General features: G+C 40.7%; 1 protein-coding gene across 7 annotated transcripts in view; it reads left to right on the forward strand.

Moving 5' to 3' along the window:
* Positions 1–10,340, forward strand: part of PRKAG2 (protein kinase AMP-activated non-catalytic subunit gamma 2) — a 246,284-nt gene extending 235,944 nt beyond the window's left edge. For all 7 annotated transcript variants that reach the window (XM_075419811.1, XM_075419807.1, XM_075419806.1 and 4 more), the window contains 6 exons: positions 558–684; positions 1,449–1,614; positions 1,956–1,993; positions 4,111–4,257; positions 6,502–6,595; positions 9,220–10,340. In XM_075419811.1, the coding sequence (XP_075275926.1) occupies positions 558–684; positions 1,449–1,614; positions 1,956–1,993; positions 4,111–4,257; positions 6,502–6,595; positions 9,220–9,251 (604 nt within the window). In that variant the 3' untranslated portion in view covers positions 9,252–10,340. The remainder of the gene's footprint in view (positions 1–557; positions 685–1,448; positions 1,615–1,955; positions 1,994–4,110; positions 4,258–6,501; positions 6,596–9,219) is intronic.
* Positions 10,341–14,436: the final 4,096 nt, after the last annotated feature.

Raw genomic sequence — 14,436 nt, forward strand, 5'->3', positions numbered from 1 at the left:
GTCTGTAGGATTGTTTCACTTCTCCTGAGAATAACTTTTTGCCAATCCCCAATGATAATTCAGTGAAATGATTAGATAATTGTTTGGGCTTAATTGCATGTATTCACTTACCCCTAAAAATGCTCTTCCTAGAAAATGTTATAGAAGTTTGGGATTGAGATGCATTAAGGGCAAGAACACTCTTTTTCGTTGTTTGTCTGTCTCTGAACAGGAATATCCATTCTGAGTGCAGGGATACTGTGAGCACAGCACTCACTGGAAAAACAATTTACACTTGTGCAGAAATATTTCTACTTTCTAACCCAAAAAGACACTTTCCATCACATTTTCTTACTGGTTTTAGATGTTCATGAGCATATTGTTGTTGATCTGTTTTACCAGCTGCAAAAGTTAATTTGAAATCCATGAAGTTCTGTTTTCTACAACATTAAAGAGAATACAAACAATTATTCATGATATGTACTTCTTGAGGGTTTGTAAATATGTGTATATATCACTTGACATTACTCATTGTCAGCTAGAATTCATTTAAAAAATATATATGTTTTTCTCCTCAGCCTTTTTGATGCTGTATATTCATTGATCAAAAACAAAATCCACAGATTGCCAGTTATAGATCCTGTCAGCGGAAATGCACTTTATATACTTACCCATAAAAGAATCCTCAAGTTCCTCCAGCTTTTTGTAAGTATTTAAAGTTATGCTTTGCTTAACTGGTTCTTTTTTTCCCATCCAGTAGACATCTTTAAGTAATTTAAGTCTTAGTACAGAAACTTCTTGATAAAATTCCATATTCACTGTGTCTATGCATATCTTTTTTTTTTTTTTGATAATAGAGAAATTAAATCTTGATGTAGGACCTGCCTTTTTGTTTTAGTCATTTAAAGAAACCTAAACAACAAGGACTTGTCTTGGCTGTTTGGGTAACTTGCTGTCCTTTCTGGAAGATCTACTCAGCTTCAGAAGCTTGTTTATGTGAATAGAAAAACAAATTGTCTCCCAGAGGCGAGATTATTGTTACGCATTGTAGCTTGTGTCAGTCACAGGAAAGAATAGGAGGCCAGACAAAGCAATAAGAGTTCAAAATAAGCATTCAGCATATAGTATGTTGTGCCATCTTCTCTCTCCAGTTTCAGTGGGAATGACATAGCTTAGGAGCAAAAGCTTTTAGCGATGGGTTACTATGAAAATAAGTAAATGAGCAAAAAAGTTATATAGTCTGAATTCAGAGCTTCTTTGAACAGAAGTAATGCTTCTAGATCTGAGCTTGTTTTGGCTTTTTGTTAATCTCATAGCACATTACTGTAACGAGCTGTAACAATCATTTGGAGTCTGTAGATGCATGAGTGAATACAGAATACAGATTTCCTAATGTATGTACTAATCGTAAGGAAACATGTGAGGTGCAGAAAACCGCGCTGTCAATACATTTATTCTGACTTTCCTAGATGTCAGAGATGCCAAAGCCTGCCTTTATGAAGAAGAATCTGGATGAACTTGGAATAGGAACTTACCACAACATTGCCTTCATACATCCAGACACTCCTATCATTAAAGCCTTGAATATATTTGTAGAGAGAAGGATATCGGCATTACCTGTTGTGGATGAATCAGGTGTGTGTTGGGTCTGCTGTATACGAAAGTGTGGAAAGATAAATGAACCCTGGATTGATGTTGGGGGTAGGGGGAAGAGGCAAAAGAATAAAAAAAGTTTTTAAAAAAAAAAAAAAAATGGCCGGGGGGAGAAAGGGTATATAAATAAATATTTATGCAAGATGTAGGTTGATGGGCTTGGAAGAACTTCATGGTTTGGTAGGTTGTTTGGGAAGGTTTTCGATCTTTTCTTCTTGACCTGTTTTCTTTATGTGTATTTATAAGAAAATAAATGAGAGCACGAAGCAAGAAAACTAATTTTGTGTTTTAAGCACTTTATTAACTTTTGTTTTTCTTTTTAGGAAAAGTTGTAGATATTTATTCCAAATTTGATGTAATAGTAAGTATATCTCTTAAATTCTATTAAATATTTTATGTGCAGTAAGCACTTGTAAATTAATTTAATACGTGAATTTTGGCTAATTTGTTCCTTAGGCTTTAGTTTACAAACTGAATATAACAGATTCAATTCACTTGGCACAGCATTTTATTGTCATTATTTTTTATTTAAGCTGTCCTTAGTAATACTACTTGCACACAGGCGTCTACTGCTCTGGATGTTACCCAAAATTGGATTTGGCTGTACTCTTACAAAAAGAGAGCATAGGCTTGATCTAATTCAGGCCACTGTTTCTGGTTTTCCCTCAGGAGTGCAACAGCGTAGTCAGATTCGTGCCGTGATTTGCCAGCCTTGGACAGCAAGGGCTCCTCTATTCTTGTGGTCTTCAGAAACTTGAAAAATGTTATGGTTTTTTTTGTCCCTGTCCCCTCCCAGCCATATGCATCTGCCTTCTGATTGGAACTTCCAATACCTGTATTATTTTTTTAGAGGTTTAAGTGCCCAAGTTGCATATTGCACCAGCCTGCTAGTGCTAATGAAGAATCCAGGTGTCTGAAACACTGTGTAGAATGCTTTCAGAAATATGGAGAATAGTCCCAGATGGAAATACTTCAAGCTTATAAATATCTCTGGCTGCAAACAGTGCTCTCAATACTGAAAATTTTGCAATGTCACTGTTCTCCCCTGTCTATTCTAGGCATTTGTCTTTTTGTTCTTTGGGATTCTCTACTGTGTAAACTCCTGTTCTGCCATAAAAGCTGTCAGGGAATAGGTAGTAGCAGTAGCGAGAGTGATCCAACACATCAACAACAATGACATTTCACAGTTGGTAGGTTCAGTGTTTCAATTTATTTTGTAACTGCGTTAGACTTGGAGGCAGGACGTGTTAATTTCCAATTCTTTTTCAGAAAGACACCAAAAGGAAGAAGGTTCCTTATGTTTTTCACTTCTTTTCACATTTTAAGTGCTGGGGCAACAAAAATTAGAGGATTTTTATAGACGCTGGATCATTTCTTAGGAAAAATTACATATTGGTATTGGGAAAAAGGAAAGGTGACTTCAGTTTGCAGGGGCTTTTTATGTTCTGCTAATGTCCTTCATCAGGAATTAGTTAAATGAGTTAACTAAAGCTGCTTGTATCCTCATGATCATCTGAAACTTTCTTCTCACGTTCAGTGTAATTCAATCCAAAAACTTGACTAGTCACAGCACATTGTAGTCAAAAATTAACTTCATTTTATTGCTTGGTGTAGTGATTTATTTTTAAAGGTCTGTCTTTTGTTCTTCCTTCAGTGCTTCAGTACACATAATCAATAGGTCAGGATGTGCCAACACTATCAAAATATTGCTGTGGTCCCACCTACAAAGAAAGCTTTTGCTGGTCTGGGTAAAGTCCACTTGCTTACAAGCATGGTCCTCTTAAAATGAAAGTTGAGACTGTCAGCTTTAAAACTCTTTTAATCTTCTTAGTTTTAGTGGTGACGATGGGTTTTATATTAATTTTGTAGTACTTATTGAAATACACACACACACACACACACACACACACACAAATTGTTGTCAAATGGCAATGCCAGCACAGTCCAGGAGAGGGAGCTTGAGCCCACAAATAAGAAAGGGGAAGAAAACACGTATTTCGCTCCCTACTTTGCTTGCCACAAAGATGTGCTTCATGGGTGGTGTTCAGAGCAGTTGGTGTCCTCCCCTATCCTGTGACAAACAAACAACAAAAAATTGTATATGCTTAAAGTATATTGTACAATCTGTAGAACTTCATCTTTACATTTTCTACTCGTGGAAAAGGCAGGATGAGTGACATCAGGCCAAATATCAGACAGCAAAGTAAGGAGATTTTCATTGGCCTAATGCATATCACAAAACAGTTTTATCAGTTAACCCAGTCTGTCGTATGGTGTTACACATGATTGCATGCTTGACTGTTCCCAGAAACTGAAGCTGAAGAGCATCTGCTTTGTTTAATATGTGACTTGGAATAGACTCAATTTACACCAGAAATGTGTATCTACTTGGTGCCAAAATATTTACTTTGCGTACTTTATTACTGAGTACTGAGATGTGCTATGTGCCTTGGGTTGTTTGGTTTGTTTTTTTTTCAGAATCTTGCTGCTGAAAAAACATACAATAACCTAGATATCACGGTAACGCAAGCCCTACAGCACCGTTCTCAGTATTTCGAAGGTGTTGTGAAGTGTAGTATGCTGGAAACACTGGAGACCATTGTGGATAGAATAGTGAAGGCTGAGGTGAGTTCGCTTTTTATTTTTCCCTTCACTGAGTTAAAAGTTGTGTTACCAAACTAACAAATAGTACAAATTTGTCCTTTCTAAGTTATTTTGGTTACTTGTGAAAGCATTTTTTTCATAACTCCATGTGTTAGGTATCAGTTTGATTTATAGACTTACAGTTCCTTACAGGGATGTGCAAAGTGTTGTACAGTACATCTGTAATAATACTTGGTTATTTGCATTTCTGTTTTCTGACATTAACTGAACTGAATGCAAAGCTTTTTTGAGAGAATCAAGTTTCTTCCAAGTGTGCCATAAGTTTTGCATACAAATAATTCTTTAAACTCCAGCTTATAGCTAGGTTGATTAGCCTGTTGTTCAGGAAATTTAATGAGTCCAGTTAGCTAATGCAGATGGAGTCCTGCACTGCTCTTGTACAAATACTGTGAAACAGGGCCAGAAGATAAATGCTGGTGAAGAAACCTTCACTAACTGCTCTTGTAAATGATTTATCTGTGTGCTTTTCATTCTTCTGATGCTGTTTATCTTGTTTGTTAGTACTGGGAGCTTTCTTATACGTGGAGGTGAATGAGTATGTAGGTCTTCCTCCCCTGTTAGGCCTCTCTGCAGAAGAAAATCAGTATTACCAGTTTTGGTTGTCTCCGAGGTGTGATCAACTCCATTTAGATGCTTTAACCTCTTCAATTGCAAGATTATTTTTTTTTTTAATCTTCAGGGCTGTAACTGTGCATATACCATTAGGCAATTTTTACTTGTAACTTTCTGCATTTGCTTGAGCTTCTTCCTAAAATTGAATAATTTCAGCATTGCTGACATACAGATTTCAAATTTGGATAACTTTATCACTGTCTGAAGAAGCTTTAGACATTTGGATTTTACCAACTCCTACCTTTTGGTTCAGTCTAAACATAGTGAGATTATGTTAAAAAAAAAAAAAAAAAAAAAGTCAGTCAAAGCTACAGGCTATTTTTAGCTGCCAGACGAGTGCTAGATCTTACTGAAAATGAAATGACTGTATTGTCTGTTTCTCTTGAATTCATTACACTGAGAGAAGAATAAAATTGTTAAATATGTGCACATACAAAAACTAATAACCCCATCTAAAAAGTCACCAACATAGTTTCATCAAAAAAAGACCACAATAATACTCGCTCTTCCTTCCCTCCGGCCCCTTTTTCTTTCCTCCCTCTGTCAGGTGGGTATGACTGTTCAGACAATTCAGAGCTCCTCTCTTGTATCTGACTAGCCATGAAGTGGTTGACCTCGACCGTATATTAACATATCTATTCATAAGTGACTTAAGTAAAAAGTAAGCATGTAGTAGGCTCCCAACTTTTGACAAACGCCCTTTTTGGGATCGCACACTTGTGAGCTGGTTCAGCTGTGATGTTTAGGTTGTACAACTCTGTACCCACTTGCGGTGGCCTCCGGTGCCAGGAGTGACATTAGGACGCTCTCCCGGTTCTGCAGTGGTCTTTCACTGTTGTAGCCTGAGCTGGCCGATGAGCCTCAGGATGTGGGAGCATCCACCTACCTTCCCTCCAGTTAGGACAAAAGTTTTGTAGTATAAAACTTTGCATAGAATAGGTTTGTAAGGACATGGTCGTTATTTGAAAATACAGTCTTACCGTTGATAAATCTGTCTTCCAAGTTGTGTCCTTGTGTTAACTGCACAGTGAGTTTGCACAGATAAGTTGAATCTTTTTTCTGTCTTAATCTGTTTAAATAGTTTTAAAACCAGTCTGGCACTCGGTTTCAACTATGTAGCCTCTGACAAAAATTAAGTTAAAACCGACTTCGACATGTCAAAATACAAGTTCTAGTGCTGCACCTCTCTCTAAGAAAGGATTTTTGAGAAGGAAGTCTCATTTTATTACTGTACCTTAGTTTGTGGGATCGCAGCGTGTAGGTTGGGGAAAAGTGGTTGATGTGAGTGCCACTTTTTGAGAGCAGAAGAATTTTAAAGACCTAGATCTTGGCTTAGTTGTGACTTCAAATCTGATTTTGTTGCCATGTCAGATACCTGTGTGCTTTTTAAACATACACAAGTTTTCATTTAAGTAGGACAAGCATGTTTCTATTGCCGTGTGAGATTGGCATTACGAACATTTTGAACCAATCCTTTTTTTTTTCCTACTTGTCTGCATACTGTATTACTTTAAGATTCTTTTTGTTTTTCTTTGCTTTAGCTAATACTGCAAATCAGACAAATATCTCTCAATATGTTTTCCTTGCTGGCAGGTTCATCGTTTGGTGGTAGTGAATGAAGCAGATAGCATTGTGGGTATCATCTCGCTTTCTGACATTCTACAAGCTTTGGTACTCACACCAGCAGGTATGGATGTTGCCTTCTGACCTTTGCCATAAGTCATTTAGTAGTGCGTGCACCCTGCTGGCTTTAATTTACTTGACAACGACAGACTTTTGATTTTCAACATTTGTAACTGTTTGATCATAGTTCTTAAATACGCTATTCATTTCTCTTCAGGAAAAAGCTCACAAAATACTAACTGTCAGTCTTTTGTTCACTGAGGAATGCATGGAGAAGCTTCATGAACATTATTGCTGTTCATACATCTTCTCTTTAGGAAAAAAGATCTTGATAAATGTTTTAACAGGGAAAACAGGATGAAGTTGGATGTAGCGTGTATAGACAAGATCTACAACAGGGCGCCTTCCCCCACCTTCCAGAATTTCTGTACTCTGGCCAGGTGCTCCCTGCGTGGATGCAGCTGTGCTTTGCACCAGCTCTGTAAAAGCACCTCTGTGGAGCCCTGGGTTGTCCAGCTGTGCTGTGGGTTTTGGTTGGCACAGCTATGTCAGACGGCACCCCAGACCATCAGTGTTATTCCAGTAGAAATCTCTAGCGTATTGCTAAACATGATCAGGTTCCTTTTAATAAGAGTATCTAAAAATGGATTTATTTCTGCTACTTTTATGTTGGTTTGTGGGGGGGGGTGTTTTTGAGGGTTTTTAAGTTTTGCCCAAGTTACTAACCTGCTTTATGTTCTTAATTGTAACTTCACTTTGACCACATAAATGACTTAAGTGTCACAAGAACTAAAGCAAAGCCCTCTTTTGGCTCTGAGGAAGACAAAAAAATGTCTTGAGGATTACAATTTTGCCTAAAAAAAAAAAAAATCAGACTAAGCAGATAGAGCTGGATACATCCTTGAAAAAAGAAAGTCTAAATGTGAGCTTAAATGGGATCTCGTACTTAGACTTGTACATTATCACATTATCTATCAGTGCTTCTCCTCTGTAGATTTAAAAAACAAAAAAAAAGAAGTTAGTGTAGCATTATAAAATTTCTCCACTGAAAAGAAGTAATCAGTGATACTGCAGAAGGTATTAGGTCAGTGCATCTCGTTCCTTTTAATGACCTGTAAGAGCAAGTAACCCAGCTTTCTGTGAAAGGCAGGGATGAGTATGAGAAATCAGCCCAAAGGCCTGGGTCCAGTGGGCGCATTGCCTAGGAGAATGGCGGGGTGCGTGTCCCTCCTCAGCGGGAGGTGTGAGGATCGGCGGACAGTGCCTCTCCAGGCAGAGGGGATGCTTTTCCTCAAGACTGCAGGGTAGAAGGATCCAAGGAGGGTAGAACTTACTGTTAATGGAGCCAAGCTTAGACAGAAAAGATGAATCTGGATACTGACAAACCAAGGGCTTTGTTATACTGGAATTACATGGACACTTCAGTTGCAGCTCTGTGAGCTGATATAACAGTACTCTGTAATTAGAAAGGGCAGTTCCTGCCCCCGTACACAATGTGCATCTGGCGTTCAGCATGTGGCAGCACCGACGCTCACGAGATCCCTCTGGGCAGCTTTAACTCATTGATCTATCGGGAAACTGAGCCAGCAGAAACCTGCAGAGTTTTATCAGTTTGGCACGCTGAACTGGCTCACAGGGGAGTCGAGGACTGAGTGCAGGGGTTAGAGTAACGGAGAGGGCAGGATTATGCTGCTGGAGGAGGTGAGGTGAGGGAAGGCAAGGCATTTTTCAGGAGCGGTTAGGCATTTGGTTGCAGTCCCACAGGCAACTGCTCGATTTTTAGACTGGTATTTGTCTCATGAAGTGAGGATGTCTGCAATGTAGATCTAGTTTGTGGAGTGTGGCTTACCTCTTAAAGTGGATACGTAAGAGCAACCAGATAAATCGTGCCCTAAAAGTGCCCATTTCTCTTCACAGACTAGAAAGGAAAATTTACTGACTGGCAGGAATGAAGACGAGCCTACGTTAGGAAAAAAAGTATCAGTTGTGATGTGAAAACTGGATGTATTTAATGAGTCTTTCAGTGTTTGATTATACATTACAAGCAGTAACTCCAGGTTGCTGGCAAGAGATTCTTGCTCTCTAGAGTTGGATGCTGCAGCCAAACTCGCCATAGGGCTTAGTCGTTGCCCAGCATGTGGTTAGTTGGAGTAATTGGAGAAGAGGCGAGATGCTGTACAGTCCTGCTGAACAGGTCTCTTGGATCCCTACTGTAAGCAAGATCTGCCTCTGAGCCAGGAAAAATGGGTCCATCAACACAGTGTCGTTAAACTGAATTCTTACAAAGTTTGTTCTCAAGCAGGACTTGATTTTTTTGTGGCTATTATGCTGATTAAGCTTGGCTTCTAAGCTGATGGGCAGGTTTGGGAGGTGGCTTTTTGGTTGGGTTTTTTTAAAATAAGTTTTTGTGCTGGGGAGAATGTTCAAAGCCACTTTCAGTAGCTTCCCAGAAGAGTTACTTAAACTCCCTTGCCAAGGAAGCTGAAAGGAATAATGGTCTCGAGGCCTTCCTCGCTCTGTTCACGTTGGCTTTTAGCAATCCTGCAGCGTATCCTTTAGAGTGGTGCCCAGTGCTAAGATTCTGTTGACGTGGTCAGAGTCGCAGCATTCAGGATGAGCTGTGCTCCGCCAGAAGCCGAGTGCTGTGTGCGTAAGGAAATCACGCATGCTTTCCTCTTCTGTTAACAGGTGCCAAACAGAAGGAGAATGAAAGTGAATGACTGCTGTGAATGTGCACGCGCTTGTAGGAGAACTTGAACAAAGTTTCTGGGTCAAGTTTGTCTGGAGAACAGTGACTGCAATAGAACAGAGCAGGATGGTTGAGAATGTGTATTGGGACGTAGTGATGGATGACGAGTCTATTCCCCCAGTGATGTCGCAAAAAAAAAAAAAGCAGCATGACAAAAGCTTATGTTAAAATGTAGGCTTGTATTTCAAAATGTCTTCAAAACATTTGCTGGAAGACTTCACATGATGTCCTTCATTAAAATGCACTGTATTCTGAAACTTTTTCATTTTGTATTTGACAGAAGTCACTGGTCAGCAATGGATATATGTGACATAAGGCAAGTGTATGGCATATTCATATCATAGTGCCTTATGTCAAAATACAGCAATATGTCATCACTGTTGCCCATCACTGTCAAAGGAAGTATTGTGCTAAACGAGACACTGTATTTGAATGTGAAAGTCTTTAAACCTAAAACCAAATCAGTTTCAGTTCTCATTAGATTTGTCATAAAAGCTGTAATTTGAATATCGGTAGACTTCTTTAAACCTTTAATGACAGTTTTGTGTTAAATGTTGCATTCTGAACTGAGATGTAAAACAAGACTGATTTTAAAAACAGCTTTATTTATTTTTACTTTCATGACAATTTTTTACACATCTTTGGTGGATAGCTAAAATTTCACCATATCCATTAATAAACTGTTGATTGTTATACAAACAAGTAGTAGATTTTCTCATTATTTTAAACTTTGGAGTTGCAGAAGCTGTGGCCTATCAATCAGTCCGTATTACTTGAGCTGAAGAAGCATGGCTCGAAAGTGCTCTGTACTGTAATACCCAGGCACCGTGGAGGGAATGAGGTGCCAGAGAACAGTATTTTCATCTGTATTAAAGTGTAAAACGATGTTTGTACAACAAAACTGAAACTTTTTATTGTATATGATTTGTACAGAAGTGGAGGAGTGAGGAAAGCTGTGGGGTAATCGCTAATGTAAATGTACTGTAAAGTTTGAAGATGAGACTTTTGTAATTGTAGATTCTTGCAGATGGAAGAAATTAAACCCTACCACATCAGTTTGGTTTTAGCAGTTCTTGCCAAGTTCTTTTGCATGTATAAATGTACGTGCATTTTGATTAGTGTAAACTAGGTGCAGAAGCATTCTTATTCTCCTTCAACTTTAAAGGCGGCTTATGCTAACGGAATAATGCAGGCAATACTTTTTACTGTGTGTCCAACCTGAATTCTGTACGTATATAACGGCAGTAAATTGATCTGCTATTTTTCCATTTTAAAACATAGAGCTAAAAGGTTAAGAGTTCTCAGTTTGCTTATGAAATGTGAGGGGTTTGATAGTAATGAAAAACCGTTTCTTCAGAAATTTTCCACTTTCTATAAGAATTTAAATTTTGAACTAAGTGTGTGAAAATTTTCTTCTTACTGGCATCTTTCATGTATAAAAATATTGCTCACTTTGTTCCTCTGTGAAGAACATTCTCAAGTCTTCTGCAGCACCTTTTCTCACTTGGTAAATACCGACTCTGTTCCCTGCGATTCTGGAGGGTGTTGGGTTGAAACAGCTGGTTTGGCCGAACAGCAGTGACCTTAGGGTCTGGTGCTGATTGCTGCCCTCGGAGATGACATCAGCACAGCTCTGATCATCACTGTTGGGGAGATGGAGTCACAGAAACTAAAAATAGTGACACTCGTTCTTTGTGGGGTGTGTGGAGGGGATAACTTGTGGTAGATGGACAGGGCTCTGAGCAACCTGATCTGGCTGAAGATGTCCCTGTTTACTGCAGGGGGGTTGGGCTAGATGGTCTCTAAATGTCCCTTCCAACCCAAAGCATTCGATGATTCTGTGAGATGAGAACTCTGTATTAGAGATAAGTGGTCAGCAGTCCTGCCTGCGGGTGCCACCCAAGCTGCGTAGATGCCACTTTGTGAAAGCCCAGGTGCTGCCCTGGCCCCTAGGATGCCAGAGAGTTGCCCAAATGCAGTGAGAGATCTCTCTCCCCGTCACTAGTCCACATGAGCATATTCTTCAGCCCTATATTCACAGTATTTTTGAAGATTGTTGAACCACTGATAGGTAGTTTTCACTTTATTTTTTAGCACAAAGTCTTTTGGCCCTGTTCCACGCAGACAGCTTTGGGCCTGTCTGCATAAATTAGGATGCAGAAAGCCAGAATGAATTTGCAGCTTTTGAACAACCGTGTACAGACTTCCTCTTTCAACATTATTACAAGTGCTGTTGATGTGTTGTGGACACAGGGCTAGCAAAATGATGGAAAGCAGCCTCCTCAGTGATACAAAACTGTATTTGGAGAATTTTTGCCCTTACCTTCTGGAATTCAGTTCTGAACTTTGAATTTGTGAGCAGCAGAATCGCAGTGTAACTCCATGAGCATGAACAAACAGCAGTGCTATCAAAGAGGCACTCTGTACAGGCACAAGCACCAGTGCTGCTGCAGTAAACCAAACTAAAGAAATCGTGTCATTTTTAGTACAGATCACTTTACTCCAGAGCTAGAAAAATGCTTGCTCCAGCACAAGGGAGGGCCAGGAATGAGTAAATGAGGGGAGAGGAAGGAGGGGTGACTCAGCAGCAGTGCTGCATGTACCAGGTTAAAGTGACAGTGCAACTAAAGCCTTGATCTCAGACTCTTCACATGGCTCACAAGAGGCCTTGGCCAAGAATGAATAAGATGTCATTAAACTCAAGTTCTCGCACATTTTTTCCTCTGGACAGGCAGCAAGCAGATCTGAGACCACAACGCTGGCTCCAGGCGCTCCCTGTCTTTCCACAGACAGGGCCATGCTGCAACTGGAGATGGCAAGAGGCTTCCCCAGTGACTCAGCTGAAAGCCTGATCGATAGCGTAGATGATCTTCTGTCCCAAGGATGTGAGAGGCTCTAGAAATGGATTCTGTTCTAACCAGCAGGACTGTAAAACATGTCATTGATTCCTGTGCTTCCCTGTGCAGTTCCTTGCCTAGCAAGAGATGTCTGTGAAAGCTAATTATTCTAAAAGGCTTCTTGGTCTTGGAAGGGAGCAGAGTAAGTTTCGGTTTTACCTACTCTGGATATTTTTAGCTGGTTAGGTGTAAGACGTTCCTTGGTAGACTTCAGCCCTGAATATTTTTCAGTGTCTAGAGATGCTCTGAACTAACTTAGGGAAAATCGCCCTTCGCTGGCATTGATCACTTAGCTGATTAAAACACTTCCCTGTTTCACTTCTGGAATCCTTTTGGTTAGAAGATCTGAGATCTTTAAGCGCCCCCAGACAGTATTTGCTGTTTACAAGGAACTGAACTGCCATTGTTGTGTATCCAAGGCCTATTCATCTTTTACTGAGGGATATTATTCTGCTGGGAACGCAGAAAGAACCAGCCTCACTTTCTGAGGTTTGAGCTCTTGTCCTCCCAGCAGACGAGAGGAAGGTGACTGAAGTGGTTCCAAGACTGCGCACGGCTTTGGGAACATTCCTTGCTGTCTTTTGAGAGCACGCGGGGTAAGTTGGAGGCTTTCAGTTTTGGTCCAGCCAGAAGTGAAAGCACACGTGCTTGATCCTGTCAGGCAGCAGGCTGTTCAGCTGCTCGTACTGAGCTCTCCAGTCAGCTTTCGTAGCCAGCTTACTTCAAAAGTTTCTATGAACTTTCACCCCATATAAACACTTATTAGGGGTGATTTCCAGAGGAAAATGTCATTCTGTGTAATTTAATACTACCCTTGTATCCTCATAATACATGTTATGCAAGAAAGAATGTTCTGCAGACACTGCTCTTTACTCCTGACTTCAGGTCTTAATTTAAATGCGGTTTGGAAAGTCTTTGCAGTCAGACCTGTTCCTGCTGAAGTGAAGGGGAACAGGAGGTGACCTGTACTCCTACGTCACTCATTCCTTTAGAAAAAACCACGCGTCCCTGCCAGCTGCATACCAGGACCCGTATGGCAACAGCCGCTGTGAGCTGAATTAGTTCCTTAATCTGATTCTACTAACGTTTTGCCAGTGTTTCTAACTGAATATTGGAAAATATGATCATTGTGAAAAAGCAGGAGGGAGTAGGAACAAGTGTAAGACTGAACCAAATGTACTTTGTAACCTCTGCGGGCAGCAAAGGCTCTGCTGTACACATGGAAGCGAGCCCAAAGTAAACGCCGGACACACAGCAAAAAAGCTCCTCGGGAAGGTCCTGATTTGCCAAAGGACAGAGCAGGTAATTGAACTGCTAATTGCTGTTACGGGAATCAAATGTACGAGTTAGAGCTGTTCTTCATTTGGACTCTGAGTAGCAGTGTGTTCCTGGGTTTGTATGTACTGTATTATAAAAATACTTGACTGTTGAGTTATGTTTACTACGTGAAATTCATCATGGTTTTTCCTCCACCACGGCAAAGCAGATGTAGGCAACAAAAGACAGACACGTTCCCTTTTCTCCAGCTCCCTCAGCATCTGTTTCTGCTCTCACCGCACACACATACTCCGTCGGCGCTCGCAGTTCTCCCATTTGGTATCTTCTCTTTCAGAACCTAGGCCATACCTGATGTGTTGCATTCATCGACTATGTTGTTAACTCATTCACAATAAAATGAATGTAATTTATCAGCTGAACGCATGATGAAGGCTACCTTTAATTTGAAGGAGCGTCTGGTGAAGCGAGATACAAAGCAGGCCTGGAGTACAGGCGGTGCATAGGTGCACGGCGTGCGTCACTTGTCCCAAAGTTCTCTGAACTCCTTTTGGTTCACAGCACGACTTGCAAACCCTGCAGAAAGGAAGAAGCTGGAGTAGGACCAGGGAACGCACGGGCAAAGCCCTAATCCCTAATTTACCGCTGCTACAGGATGCTCTGCTGTGAAATCGCACTTGGATTGTTAGAGGGGAGAGAATTTCAGCGCGGGGCCGCTGGATGAGTGTGTGAAGCTGTGCGGCCCTAAACATATCAACGGTACGAGTTCAGATAAAGCGCGATGCCCTGATTAGACACGTATGACATAGATGTGCTCTCCCTCAGCACCAGCGTGCTGCTGGGCAGGAGAACCGCAACGACAGCCCTGCCGCCATCCAGATCATCTCATCTCTGCTTCAGCTGCTACCGCTGGAGCAGCAGCATCCCAGGGTGCGCCCAAAGGCCACCTGGCACTGTCACCAAGTCCTAGGGCATGGAGGAACA

This window comes from Opisthocomus hoazin, chromosome 4 (genome assembly GCF_030867145.1).
Source record: "Opisthocomus hoazin isolate bOpiHoa1 chromosome 4, bOpiHoa1.hap1, whole genome shotgun sequence".
Classification (NCBI taxonomy): Eukaryota; Metazoa; Chordata; class Aves; order Opisthocomiformes; family Opisthocomidae; genus Opisthocomus; species Opisthocomus hoazin.